Source organism: Callorhinus ursinus, unplaced genomic scaffold (genome assembly GCF_003265705.2).
Source record: "Callorhinus ursinus isolate GAN/ISIS: 27379988/994484 unplaced genomic scaffold, GSC_fseal_2.0 scaffold12, whole genome shotgun sequence".
Lineage (NCBI taxonomy): Eukaryota > Metazoa > Chordata > Mammalia > Carnivora > Otariidae > Callorhinus > Callorhinus ursinus.
In genome coordinates this window covers 42168320-42183150 of record NW_027397074.1, presented here as the reverse complement: position 1 = coordinate 42183150, position 14831 = coordinate 42168320, and the positions used below count along the sequence as shown (strand labels likewise).

Below are 14831 nucleotides of genomic sequence, written 5' to 3'. Positions count from 1 at the left end.
AACTGATAATTTTCTTAGTGGGTGGTAAAATCGTGTTTGCTCTTTTGCTTTGTTTTTCCTTAAATAACGAACCATGTTATGGACTCCACATAGGGGTTTGCCTTTAATAACATTAATGCTTGACTGTATTAAGCCATTTGTGCCCTAAATTCTTTAGACTGTAGACATCTGAGAATTAAGGTCAGAAGGATAGCAAATAATTCCTTTGATAATTTGATAAGTGGATTATTTACCATCAGAATATTACCCTTTTGAAACGTTAAATCACAGGCTCTTGAGGATAAAATTATTAAGTAAGCATTCCCCCCTTTTAATCAGGGCAGGTAGGAAATCGCAACATAACAGTCTTTGTTTCGTAAAGTCACTTCCTTGCCCTAAACAGGCCTTCCAATTCTCTTTTAATTTTCATATGTGTGAGGCAAGAAATTCTTTAGTGGCGGCTATAGTTAGATTCCTATCATTTACTAAAATAATACATGGACTTCCTTTTGTGATGATATCTTCCATCTTCTAATAAATGTATAACTGCCTCTATAACAATACCCAGTCAGATGATGAATGTTCGTATAATAATTCTATCTCTCTCCCCCATTTTTTTTTCCAAGAAGCTCATGGAACTGCTTGCACAAAATCAGATGTATTTCAGCATCATCTCTGTGAATCGTAGACCATGAGGGTCAGAATCACAGCCCTCTAATCTGATAAGTGAAGAAAGTGAGGCCCTAGAGTTCAGAGAACTTTCTGGAAGTTGCCAGGCCAGTCAGTGGCAGAGAAGGATCTCATCATCATGTTTTCTGGTTGATTGTCCTCTACACCACACTCTGCTATTAATGATTAACATTAAGGACAGAACTAACTCTAACCAGGTTATCAAGTCAAAGTCCTGAATAAGAGTAGGCTCTGGGGCACCTGGGAAGCTCCGTGGGTTAAGCCTCTGACTCTTGATTTCGATCAGGTCATGATCTGATCTCAGGGTCGAGGGATAAGCTCCACATGGGGCTCTGCATTCAGTGGGAAGTCTGCTTCTCCCCTCCCATTCCCTCTGCCCCTCCCCCACCACTCCTACACGTCTCCACCCCCCAAATAAATAAATAAATCTTTAATGGAAGAGTAAGTGGCACCCACTCAGCCAGGTCCCTGCAGGGGCAGGGTCTGGCTTATATCCTCCAGATGTACTCTCACCCCCAGCCGGGTACTACCTACATCCCGACCCACAGGTACCTAAGGTCTCCTCAAGTCCCTGTTTCAATACCCACGTGAACCCAGGGTGCAAGGAATGTCCTTGACAAGGTGTTTCCCTCCTCCACTCCTTCTCAGCGTGAGAAGAAAGGGACAAACAGAAGAACGCATCTGTAATGCATTGCTTGCCGTCATAGTACCATCTCGGTGAAGTTAAAGCCAAATTTTAAGAATAGAATCTTTCAGTTCAATCATAAAAGTGGGTTTTTACTTCTCAATGTTAGTTGTATTTTCCCCTTTCAATAATTGTTTGGATTTAGAAACCCTGGGCCTGTATTTTTTCAATATAGAATTATTCCATTGGTGGCATTCACTCAAACCCACAACTCATTTGTTCAAATCGTACATTTCTAAACAGCAGAAAGGAAAATGTGCTCCAATTCACTAATGTTCTTAAACAATTAAAGCACAACTAAGAAAATGAAGCCTAATTTCTCCTCTTCATCCCTTGCCTCCTCTGCTTCTTTGACCAACAATTGCTATAATCCACACTAATGAGGTAGACTGTGTTAAGAATTTTCTTCACTTAACATTTCTCATTATTAATAAATTTTACACTGACAACTATAAAGTGAACACTTTGGATTTATGCACCTAACCTAATTACATATGCTGCATGTACGCATTTCATTATTTACTTGACAGATTCATTCCTTGATATCATAAATAATTAAACAAGAATCAAATATTAACAATCAGATACATGTTAATTCTCCTCAAATCTGTAGAAACAAACTATATTTTTATCTTCAGTTCAACAAGCACTGATTAAAATTTCTTCATTAGGCAAATTTCATAAGCAAAGTTCTTGATCTACTTTTCTTACTTTCACTGAAAATTAAACCTGGAACAAATTATTCCAGGATTACTTCATGGGGAAAAAAATGAATATAACAGTATTTCTAACAAGCCATTGGATTCGTAATCTTTCTCAAGCACGGCTGTATCTTATATATGAAACATTAATCTGTGTGTTTGTTAGGAATTTTCAAATATGGGTTTTATTATAAGCCAGGAGACAGCACCATATTGGTTGCGGGTGGTGTATTACCAGAGCTTCTTGTCTAGTGAGATGATGGTTTTAACCAAACAATAATTTTATAACTTGTTTAAAGAATAATATCTAACCCTATGGATAACGGTAGAACTAAATTTATTGGGGCTGAAAATTTACCCTGAGGTCACAGTATAGCTGTTGCTTTTTCTGCTTTAATGAGCTAGGTTTAAAATTTTTTTATTCAAGTATATCAACATCTTCATTGATCAAAGTATTCTCACATTTTATCAAATTTGCTTTGGTAGAGCACACCATACAATTTCATCATTTAAAAAATATTAAAGATTCATAGATAGCCACATTATTCATAATACAAGATTAATGCCAGGCTGACAGGTTTTTGTAAAGATCTGACTCTTTTTTTCTAAGTGCATATACCATATCTATGTGGAATGTACCTCTGATGTTGCATATTGATTACTCCCTTCTCTTCTCTTCTGATGCTAAAGAGAGAATATTATGGAATGATTGTCAGGGTTAGTGTGTCTCTGACCTACACATGTACTATTAATAATTTATGAGCTGATTTAAAATACAGCACCAAGAAACCAACTGAGGACCACTGCCATTGCCTGGAATGACATACACCCAGGGTTGACATCATTTGCCCCCAGATTTTGAGGTTCTGTTAAAATACACAAAGAGACAAAAATGCTCTAAGTGCCAGAGCTAACTGAATGGAAGGAAGCCATGCTTCTTTGTTAGAAATTTCAAGTAGCTACATTTATCTTGTTTCATCCTACCCTTTCTGTGACATTAGATTTCCTCTTTAAATTATTTAATTAGATTGTCAAGTGAGCTCATAGCATCTAAAAACATTAGAGAATCTAAATTCAAGGAATAGGGAGGTATATAAAGCAAAAAGATCAGGGCTTTCTTCTTATTTCCCCCATGCTTTCACACCCAGAGGTTGTCTGATGAGTATCCTTCCAGACTGTTCTGGGCTCATTTAAAGATAGAGGAGATGGGGAGGAAGAGTTCCCCCTACCCTCAAAAACGGTATCACACTCTACATACTGTGATGCAATTTGCTTTTTTCACTCAACAATCTATCAAAGACATGCCCTGTATCAGCACATACATTTGTAGCTCACATTTTAAACAACAGTATAGTGCTCCATTTTATAGAGGTGACATGGTCCATTTATCCTTTCCCTCATTAACAGAGTGCTAAGCTGTCTCCGATTTTTCACGATTAAAAAACAGTGCCACATACACTGAACATACATGCTTATGCACTTGCTCAACTGTTTCACTGAGAGCACCAAAAGTGGAATGGCTAGGTCAGTAACTGATTTTTACAATCTCCTTGATCCAGAGTTCCTGGCCAGCTCAGTCAGTAGGGCATGTGACTCTTGATCTCAGGGTCATGAGTTTGAGCCTTGCATTGGGCGTAGAGCTTACTTAAAAAAAAATAATAATAATAAAACTAAAATCTCCTTAATCCATCAATTAGGCAAAGATAAATATTCCTCTTTAGGGTTTAAGTATAACAACATTGCATTAATAGGTTTGCACATAACATTTAAGTCCATTTTCTTAGAAGTATAGTTTTAAAACTTGAATAATATGAAATAATTTAGGAAAAGATCATCTAAAGTTTTAATTATATTAATTTCATGTGTGAGTAGCTTTATGCAAAAGCAAACTAAAGTCTAAGTTGTTCTTCGTGTTTTAGCAGTATGTCATCCAGCCACATGTCTGTCTGTATTATTTTTTTTTTTCAGAGTTCAGCATGAGTACTTTTATATAACTGAAGGAAATTAAGCCACATACGTTGAAGATGAACTGCTGAGAAAATAGTACATTTTAAAAAGGAGATTCCTATAATCAATTGACCGTTCCATTCACATTAAAGCACTCATAATTGGAGTATTTTTTATTTTATGTACAATGAGTTGACATTGAAGTAGGTATCCTGGTTATCTGCAGTTAACGTAGGTTATCTTGGATGACCAATTCAAGGAAGTTCACTTAATCCAACTTAATGAAGCCTATATCCTTCGCGTACTGACGGAAACACTGGCGGCACATATTGAGGCCGTATTTCCGGATCAGACCGTGCCGGTTTGAGCAGAAGCGGCAAGAACGAGAACCCTGGCCAAATTTCCTCGGATGGCTCCAGTACAGCTGCTGGTGACCCATCTTGCTCTCTCGGATGCAACGAGGCAAAAGGACCTGTCTGTATTATTTTTAAGATCAACACCCAAAGCAGCCAGTCTTCATTTTAGCAATGTTACATGTAATGAACACGTTTAAAGTGTGTTTATGGAGATTGACAACTGTTAAACTACTGAATGTTTTTTTTAAATATATCCAAAGGATTTTATGTGTGAAAACATTTCATCCACAAAATCTAATTAAAAACAGTATTGTTATGTTTATTTGAAACCATCACAAGTTAAGTATATTTGTAAAATTCTCTGCTTTTCCCCTAAATTGTTTGAAGTTTTCTTCAGTGTAATGGTTACCTAGTATGTCTGTCAAGTTCCATTATATGAAGCAGAATATGCTTTCAGAAAAGATGCCTTGCATCCGATGACAGGCACTTCCTAACTGCTAGGATTCATAAAAATTGGAACATTGATCATTTCATGTAGAGATTTTCTTTCACAAGAAGATAAAGGGAAACCTTGTTATGCCAAATGACTTACTAGTCAAAAGTATCCAGGACACTGAAACCTGGAAACTAGTTAATGGTTTGTAACAAGTCAGAAATAAAGATGTTCAACCAAGAAAATGACATTAAGCAGCACTGGCTACAAGAGAAAAGAGCAGCCTGTCAGAATCATGTAAGGGCTGTGGTGACAGGAAGACAATAAAATGGGATGACACCCGTTTCTCTCACTGGGGGTGTTTTCAACAGCTTTCTCTTGAGAGTTTCCATGTACTTCCTTTGCAGGCGACCTTCCCTCTAAAATGGCAGCGGACCCGTTGGAGGTCTTATTAAAATTCTCCTTCTGTGTTATAAAATACGTTATATAAGGCAGATGGCTGTAGCTGAAGAGTTAATTCTTCATTGCATAAAGGCAAGTGGGGACAACGGTCTTTCCAATAAGATAGCTCCTCAGCTGACATATCCCAGCAATACTGCACGGTAGGCATCATGAAACAGGAAATGAGTCAGGGGAAAGTCAGTCCACAGCACCACCTAAAATGGCGGACAGCACAAATCCAAACAGAAGCAGTATGGCACATAATTAATATTTCATACTCAGATTGGTAGCTATATATCTGCAAATGAATTCCACATACTAGCTTAAATCTCCACAGTTTATAGTCCAACAGCACCATTAGGATGAACACTGTTTTCATTTTTAAGAGACATTTTCTTTCATTTACCCTCATCACAAAACCGCAATGGTAAGAGCATACCTCTACTGACCTCACTATGGGCTTGAAGGCTATGTCATCGAAGACCAGGAAGAAAGCAAAGCACCCAACTAAGTCCCCAATAAGTTCTTTAATACCAGCAATTTCAAGGAATGAATGAATCTACCTGATCTAAAATAATACTACCGGTGTTTTTTACTTAACCCTGTCCTACTGTAAAGTTATATCATTTCATATATGTCTATTTAAAGTGTTATAATACCCCTGAACTAATTTCCAATAAAGTAATAGCTATTAGAACAGTTTTCTAAACCATTTCTCTTTTTAAAATTCTATTTCCAACATATTTTTAAGTTGTATGACAAAATAAACACTTCATAACCCTTTGCAGCTAAGTTTTTTTCTACTAATGTCATTTCAACCGGTGGGAGGTCTATATTTTCCACACTGCAGTTCTACATCTAAAATTATTTCTGATATGGATTAGCTGTCCCTTAGTGAGCTATGAAAGACAAAATCTTAGTGTCTTTAACCCTGTCTTATTTGACAGCAAGCACATATTTACATGAAATAGAAAGCAAATATTTGTTCTTTTCATACAGCTGTCAGCGCAAACTTGGGTTGTTTGGAAACCTGTTCACACACACAGAATTGGTGTTTAATACATGACATATGGTAAAAGGTAAACGATAGGTAAAATCAGAGATTATTTAAAAGAGTTGACACGCATTTTTGGAACAGAAGGTGATGGTGTTATGCCATAAATTATATAGTCCATTGACAATGAGAACTTCGTTGTGCATTCATTTGATTGTTTGTTTAAGAAAACATAGGTTTGATTTAGTTGCTCGCTTGCCAGAGTATCAACTTTGGGTCCACTCGCAGGGATAGGTATAAGAAAATGTTGTTTGTTACCCTAAAATATTTCCAATTAAAGTTGCTTTTCAGCTCTTTCCTCCAGGGGACTTTCTAATAGCTAATGGGAACATATTCTGAAGTCAGGCAAGCTGAGCATTCCTGTTATTACTGCCACCTAATCCCCCCCCAACCCTAGGCACACCACCCAACAAAGTCAAGCTTCTGCTTTAAGAAACTGGTGGCTCCTGAGTATGCAGGAGCAGTGATTGACCAAAAGATGCTTTCAGGGGTACATTTACTTTCCTCCTGCCTCCAGGATTTGCCCTATCCTGGGGCCAAACTTCACCTGCCCCTAGATGCACTCTGTTCTGAAGCCCCAAAGACAGAACTGTTCTGCTTCCTGTGGACAGCATCCCATCTGCTGAACACACATTTTAATAAGTAAACTCTATTTCCAGGGAAATACCTATTGGTATTAACAAGAAAATAGCATCTCTCTACAAGATTCTCTGAAAAGAAATCCTGTCAATGCCACTCATTCTACCTTCAAAGACAAGTCCCTGTAATTACTTTCTCCTCTTCGTTTCCTTGTCTGGATAAAGCAACAAGATCAAGAGAGCCTATCCATTTTCCCCAGATACCTTCTAAAATGTGCGTCTGCTTTGCAGGCTGGGATCAGAAATTTCATTATCTGTATTTGTATTAGTAATTCACCGCACAAAGAGAACAGGGGGCAGAGGAGGAGAGCAAGCATGGAAGCAAACATCAGACAGACAATTGTATATATGCAAATGCTTGCAAATTTCCACCAGCATCTCCATATCTATAACCAAGCAACATGGAAGCCTATTCATCCCTCATCTTCTTTGCTGCCAAATATGGTTGTGGTTTTGGAGGAAAATATTGAGAAAACGTTGAACTTTCAGCCACCAGGGCTAAATCTAACTCAAAGCCTACTACATAAAAGGCCAAATATAAAATGCATAAATATAATCAGTGATTTTCTAGAAAGACATGAGATACGCAACCTCCTGGCTACAGAGGGTGGGAAACAATATGCTCCGGCAGGGGGCAGGGGAAGGAAATCATTGCATGCAGCTCTCCAGCCCAATTGACAGGGAACTGAAATGTTGCCTCTTGGCTTGGGGTTGTGTATTTGCATAAGCAGCCTGAGCAAGAAGGGGCATGGAAAACCGGAATCAGGCATGATGAAGAAAATGCCCCAAATTTGAATGCATAATACACAATGTACTCCCTTTCAAGTGAGTATCCGTGGCGACTGAAAAATGACAGCAGGACTCATCATGTATTTTGTTTTGTCTTGAAATCAATCAGTCCCAAATAATAATGGTTCTAGACATTTTTGTGACTTTCTTTATTCTTATATATTTATTCTACTCACTGCAAATCAGTAATAAGAGTAATAATTCACACCTACACATTCATTTCATATGCAGTAACTCAGCTCACTTTCACGATCATGCTCTGAGGTAGGATCGGTATTATACTCATTGTACAGGTAAAGAAAGCAAGGCTCAGATGTTCAGAGATTTTCATCACTAATAAATGACAGGACCGGAACTCAAATCCTCATGATCTCCGGAGCCCCAGGGGCTACCACATTATGCTGCCGAGCAACACTGTCAAAGAGAATTCATTGCAAATGTAATGGAAACGGCCATTTTTTTTTTTTAACCTCTCAGCAACATCTGACCCTGCTGCCCACTCCTGCCTTCTTGAAACCCTCTGCTTCCTTTATTCTTGGGAATTGTTCTTTATTGATTTGCCTTCTGCCTCATAGACTTTCTCAATCTCTTCCAAGATTTCCTCTTCCTTGGCCTTCTGTCCCCTTCTCTTAATTTCCACCATCAGTGAGCAATCTCGTCCACTTCTATTCTTTCGTTTATTCCTTCAACAAATATCTCTTAGGCACCTCCGGTGTGCAACGCACTAGTCTGGCCACAGAGGATAGCACAGTGAACAACAGTGAGCTCCCTGCACAAATAAAGTTTATATTGTTGGGTGGGTGCAGAAGAGACAGATAAAAACAAATAGATAAGTAACATGGATATCGGTGGTGAGCACTGTGGAAAATACAAAGCAAAGACGAGGAATAGGGAGGGACAGGGTAAGGGAGTCGAGAGGAGATTGCAATTTTGGGGTCAAGGCAGGCCTCACTGACTAGACATTTGTGCAGAGATGACCTCTGTTGATCTCCTCTCAGATGATTCCAAATTTCCACCTTTGACCTCTCTGCTGAGTCCAACCCCACACTGGCACTTCCAAACACGCCATCTCTTCCTGTACCCCCACCCCCAAGTCATCACCGCCACACTTGAATTCACCCGCCCCTCCTCTTCCTCTTGCACCTCTATGCCCCCAAATCTGATTAACAGCACTGCCCGCCCCTTACATCACACATACACCGTCAATAAATGTGTAAGGGGCATCTTCGAGGCGAGTGCACCATTCAAGGTGCTAAGAGAATAGATTGATCAATAAGAGCCATTTTCTTCTTAAGAGCAGTGTCTAGGGAAATCATATAGGGAAATGACTTAGGATTTATCAACAGACCTGTGTTCAATTCCAACTTTTCCATTAATTGGCAGTAGGTTCATCTCTACACTGGGGATAATGGTACCTACTCCTATTAATGTTATAGGGATTAAACTCAGCAATGCCAGGAAAGTGAGCCAGTGAGTGAATGAATGAATAAATCAATGAATGGTGTTCTTCCTGCAGTGCTCGAGGTGAGAAGTATTTAAGAGGTTTGCGATGATGCCATCAAGGCCCATTCTCTTATCTCTCAGCTCTGTTGTTTCTCGTGTGGCCTCATTCTCAGGCAGGCTCCCCTTACAGTGGCAAGATGGCATCCCAGAGTTCCAGGCTTGCACCCTCGCCCAGTCACTCCAGAGCATGAGAGTTTCTTTTCTTCATGAGTGCACAAAAATCATGGGTTCTGCTAGAGTCATGTATCCACTCCTAAGCCAATCACTTGGGCCAGGGAAATACCGTTGCTCTGACTGGCCAGGCATGGAGGCTGAATCAGCCCCACTCTGACCTGAGAGTGAAGAGGGGTGGCCCCTGAGGAAAAGCAGACAAGACATTCTGTCTTGTATTATGGTTAGATGTTTCCATGTGTATCGGCCCTCAGATGGAAAGCCCCTGAGAACAAGGACTATCTGTTTGTTATCATTGTGTCCCCGAGACCCAGGACAATCCTTGAATATAGTACAAGCTCAATAAATGTTTCTTGGCATGAATTGATTCATTAAACTAGTTTAAATTAGTTCTTTTGCTCATTTTAAGATCTGTGGTGTCTCATTCTTTTTATTACCTGAAGATACATAAGGTCTTAAACATACATACACCTTTTAACACCTTACAAGACAGGATTCCAACAGCAGAAGCAAATAAACCATCTTCATAATTTACATATATATTGACTCTCCTCCAAAATCATTATCTCAGCTAATTTCACACAGGTGAGACAGAAGCAAGATTCTGTGATGACTTTCTAAGCCACTGCATTTTGCTGTTCTGTTTTTGTTCAGCAAATGTTGCATTTGCTAAAAATTCAAGAGCGTAAGACTCACTATAGCCTTTCACAGGGTATCAGTATCATCAGCAGTTGTCATCATTTGGATTTTACTGCAGCCTAGAAATGTCCTTAGTCTTCCCTTGAGCTATTTCACTTCAATCTCTGTGGCCTCTCTCAAGGACCCCCTCCCCCAAATCCTGTGATCTCAAGTGTGGCATTTTCTCCTCTGTCCAGGGCACACAGCCACCCCCTGGATGCTCTGCCCAGTCTTGCTTACAGCTAGATGTGGTCAGGTGACCGAGTTCTTACCAAGGGACACATGGTGACATCAGCAACTTTCAGATAGCTTCTTAAAGGGGTTTGAGATTTGATTTAAAATAATCCAGCAAAGGAGGAAGGCATATTTAGAGGATGTAAATGGTGTAAGTTCTACCACAGGAAGGTGACTTCGAGTGATGGGCACATGGGAGTGTATTATACTCCATTATCTTTATTTGTGTGTATGCTTGAGGATTTCTATTGACAAATAAATCAAAATAAATGAAAATGCAATGAATTAATTAAGTAAATTAATTAAAAGGTGCTTTGCCCCAGCTGTTCTCACCTTTCCATCTTTAAGCTAGACATAGGAGTGAATGGGGCAATGTTGGAAAGCACTCGTTGAGGATGGCAGGGCCACACCACCAGCCTGGGTCCCTGAACAATTTCCTGGGGCAGGGCTTGCCTACCTGTGGTGGAGAATTCCCGAAAGAGACATCGATTTCTCGCTCAAGGCCACTGCTCCTTGGGCTCTCTTTATTATGATGATAGTGTTCTCTACATAACTCCAGCTCCTGATTTACTTACATTCTATATCAAAACAGTCTCCTTTCCTCTAACAGACAGTATAATTCACCTGCCTTCACCACTCTTTTACCTTTTTCTGGTTCCCTTCAGAGTCAGAAGTGTGACACAACTCAATACATGTTCACTATGGCTATGTTTTTGCTCCTCTGGGGGGGCCGGCTCCACAAGCTCCACAAGAACCTCGACTGCACTAAGACAACCTGACATTAAATTGCTCACAATCCACCTCACTGTCGAAACTCTTGCAAAAATGCCATGTTTGCGCTCGGACGTCTACTATTTACCACAGTTATGGACAAACTTGATTCAGAAAAGGACCATACATTATTACAGCAAAACTTAGGATGAAATAGTCACATTGAGAACATTTCAACTAGAACATAAAAGGTTTTTTTGCCACCCCCCCCCCATAAAATATGGTTGTATTCTATGGGGCGCCTGGGTGCCTCAGTCAGTTAAGCGTCTGCCTTCGGCTCAGGTCATGATCCCAGGGTCCTGGGATCGAGCCCTGCGTCCGGCTCCCTGCTCAGCAGGGAGTCTGCTTCTCCCTCTTCCTTCGCCTGCCACTCCCCCTGCTTGTGCTCGCTCTCTCCTGCTATCTCTCTCACTCTGTCAAATAAATAAATCAAATCTAAAATATATATACACACACCCCGTAAGGTGCCCCCAACCCATTGACATGACAGCCTTCCCCCGCGCAGATCCGGCTCAGTCCCACGCCGCTCGCAGGACTTGGCAATTTGTGTGCTCGGAGGGCATACCCGCTCCAGAGGCAAAGTTTCGGCCCTTCCCTGGCCTCACCCAGGCTTCTGACACATTGACCCTGAGCTCAAGTGATCCAGCTGTAGACTGGGCCTCACGGGTAGCCTGAGGCACATGGATTTAAAATAATTTTCTAAAAAGAGCTGTTAATCCTTGTAGTGGATTACCAAAGGTCAGTCTCTTTCTCCAGTGGTCCTTAGAAATAAGGTTGATTTTCACATCGTGGCTTTAGGTAAATTCCCCTGAAGGTCAGAGGAGGAAATTGGTAGACCTATAGCTAGGAAAGTACAAAGGGGATGCAAACTACCGTTTCTTATTATTGAACCTAAAAAAATTAGGAGTTTCAAGCAGCTGTATCAGCAGGGGTAAACTATGGGGTTCCTCTGCTCACTTCTGCGAAGGGAGAACGATACCTCGTGAGTAGAGCAGCCGGCTCCCACCTTTGTCCCCAGCATACCCACATCCACATGCCCACCCCCCACCCCCCACCATCACCCAGCCCCCCACTCCCCTGCCCCTGCTCCACAGAAGTCTGCCTTTGCCCGACCACATGAGCTCTGGCTGTGCAGGCTGGAATTAGCGTGGGCAGGAACCAAGAGGATCGGAGATTGTCCTCACCAATTTATACGAGAGAAGAGCAAGGGATGGATACGGCAGGATGGAGAAGAGGGGGAGCAAGACAAGAGCCAGTGCGGGCTGGGATTGGGAAGTCTGCACAGTCACCAAAGTTGTCAGAAGTTAAAAAAAAACTGACAAGGAATGTGAGGGGCGCGCGCACGTGTGTGTGTGGTGTGTGTGTGTGTGTGTGTGTGTGTAGAGATAGACCGAGACAGAAAGTTTGGGGGCTAAAATTAGATTCTTTTGGTGTTTTTTAGGAGACTTCAGTAAAATTCTAAATTACTTTTCAGTTCCTCTTTAAAAATCTGTCTGGGCTTCAGCTTAATCAGGGTGATATGACAGAACAGTAGCCAACCGGAGGAAATGTTAGCCCGTCCACGGAGTCAGATCTTCCCACTTGAAATCACCCACCAATTTTCAGAAGTCATGCTACTGTATACACCCTGCACTGGGCACAGTGTCTTATCAGAAACAAGTTGACCAAAAGAAATATTTGATCAAAATGTTTCATTGAATGGTCTCGTTGATCAAAGAAAAAAGTCATCTCAAGCAAAGCATTTCTTGACTGCCATGCAGAAGTTACGAATGGACAATCATGTTACCATCTCAAGGCCCACTACAGTCGAGAAATGAGAAACAGAGGTGCTGTAACAGAGGGTTCTCATGCACCCTCAGGACGATCAAAGTTTCCAAGTTCAAGGAGGTAAAGAGCTCTGAATTACCTGCTCCCACTCCCCAAGCTCTTCTTCTTTTGCTGGTTCTGCCACAGGAAAGAGGCTTGAAGAGGGTCTGCAGGCCTTTCGCCCACCCCATGGCAGTAATTCATCACTGCCTCTAGAATGCGCTCTGTATCCAACTGTAGGCCGGTGGTGGGTGGTAGGGGGTAGGAGGCAGAGATGAAAGGCGGTCCTCCCCCTCCAGGAGCTTCTGCCTGAACAGAGGAACGGACAGACGGTGACCCACCATGCAGAGCAGGAGGGAGAAGTGCTACCAGAAAGGCACGTGGGGATATGGGGTTGGTCGTGGGTCTTGTTGCAGAAAGGGTGTGGTCAGAGTCAACATCAGTCATCAGCATATAGGAGACAGAACACGAGTCCTGAGTAAGTAGTAGGAATTAGCCAAGCAAAAAGGCATTGGGAGGGAAAACGGAAAAGACCCTTCCAAGCAGAGGGAAGTGACTTCCCTTCATCAGCACTTCATCAGCACTTCACACCTGGCCTCAGTTGTATCATTATCCTCATGCTATAAACGAAGAAACAAATTCCATAAGGTTAAGTGACCTATTCCCCGGTCACTTATCTTGTAAGCAGTGAAACTAAGGTTTAAACTTAGTACCACACTCCCTGCCTCTTTATAGAACTTGCTCTCTGAAGGGGAATCCTTCTTATTTAGTGATACTCACATATTCCTCACACCCTACCTCAGGAACACCTAGGGTGAAAGCAAGTGCCCCTTATTCATTCTGGGAAGAGGTCCAAACTATTATAGGTTCAAAAAATCATAGCATTTTAGATGATCTTCTTCAAATCAGTTTAAGGAAACTTCATAAAGAAGCCCCCCACCCCCGGCCTCTCTCACACACAAATACTTAAGAGATTCACAGTGTATATTAATATATGAAAGGCACTGACAAGTCCTGCAGAAAAAAAATTAATGTTAAATTTTATTTAACACAATGTGCCTAAAATATAACTGACTATGGAAACCTTCAACCTACCTCCTCTTTTTTTTTTTAAACAACACTTATTAACACCTTTAAAGACATTCTGCGTTCTGTATCCAATCTTCTTATTGCAGTGATGAGGAAACTGCAGTCCAGAGGGCTTGGGAGCTACCTTTGAGTATGTGCTAGTAGCCGAGTCAGAACTCAATTCACCAGACTTCCTTCCAGTCAACACTCTCTCTGACAAATCATGCTTCAATATGTCCATTCCATACTTCCAACACATAAACAGTATGCAGAGCACATGAGTTGATAACCTTGTAATTGTCAACTTACAAATTACCCTTTACAAAAAAACACAAAGAAATCCGTAGGTGAGAGCTGAAATCATGTATACAAGTTTGAAGTGTGTTTATATACACTATTAATCGCCCTTGTCATGGTTTATATTAGTTATCCAAGTCTTGCTGATATCAACTGTTGATCTTCACAGCCTTCCCACTGAAATACTAATACCAATAACAACTACTAGCTCTCTCAATGAGAAGGATAACATTAACATATTGATGCCAATTTCTAGGGTTTATCTTTATGCATTCACTTAAATGGAACCAAACTGAAGAAATCAGTCGTTAACAAGATAATCACAAAACAAATCTTTGTACCAATACTGTGTTGCTAGATCAAATCTATTATTACTAACTAAAAAGAAAATTCTTTACTTGGCAATTCAGATGGAATCCAGACAGTACAAAAAAGGGAGGCGGGGAGGAGTGGAAATCTTTTTGTTTTGTGAAGATTTATGTTATGACAATATTTGTTATATAAAAATTTAAGTTTTGCTTGAATGAAAGTTTTTTAAAGGTAATATACAAGTGAAAAAACGCATTTCAAGAGTAGTCAGTGCCCAACTT

The 14831-nt window shown here is 40.7% G+C and overlaps 1 protein-coding gene and 1 long non-coding RNA gene across 2 annotated transcripts; both read right to left on the bottom strand.

Moving 5' to 3' along the window:
* Positions 1-3949: 3949 nt before the first annotated feature.
* LOC112825008 (uncharacterized) lies at positions 3950-14409 on the bottom strand. The gene is made up of 3 exons (XR_003208591.2): positions 12977-14409; positions 4475-5447; positions 3950-3997 (listed from the first exon to the last, which is right to left on the bottom strand). It is a non-coding gene; the product is annotated as an uncharacterized lncRNA (long non-coding RNA).
* Positions 4143-4469, bottom strand: LOC112825005 (small ribosomal subunit protein uS14-like). The gene has a single exon (XM_073898993.1). The coding sequence runs from the start codon at positions 4439-4441 to the stop codon at positions 4271-4273; it is 171 nt and encodes a 56-aa protein (XP_073755094.1). The 5' UTR covers positions 4442-4469; the 3' UTR covers positions 4143-4270.
* Positions 14410-14831: the final 422 nt, after the last annotated feature.

Bases quoted from the DNA above. Each gene is read 5' to 3' on its own strand.
- LOC112825005 (XM_073898993.1), bottom strand. From the start codon at position 4,441: ATGGGTCACCAGCAGCTGTACTGGAGCCATCCGAGGAAATTTGGCCAG.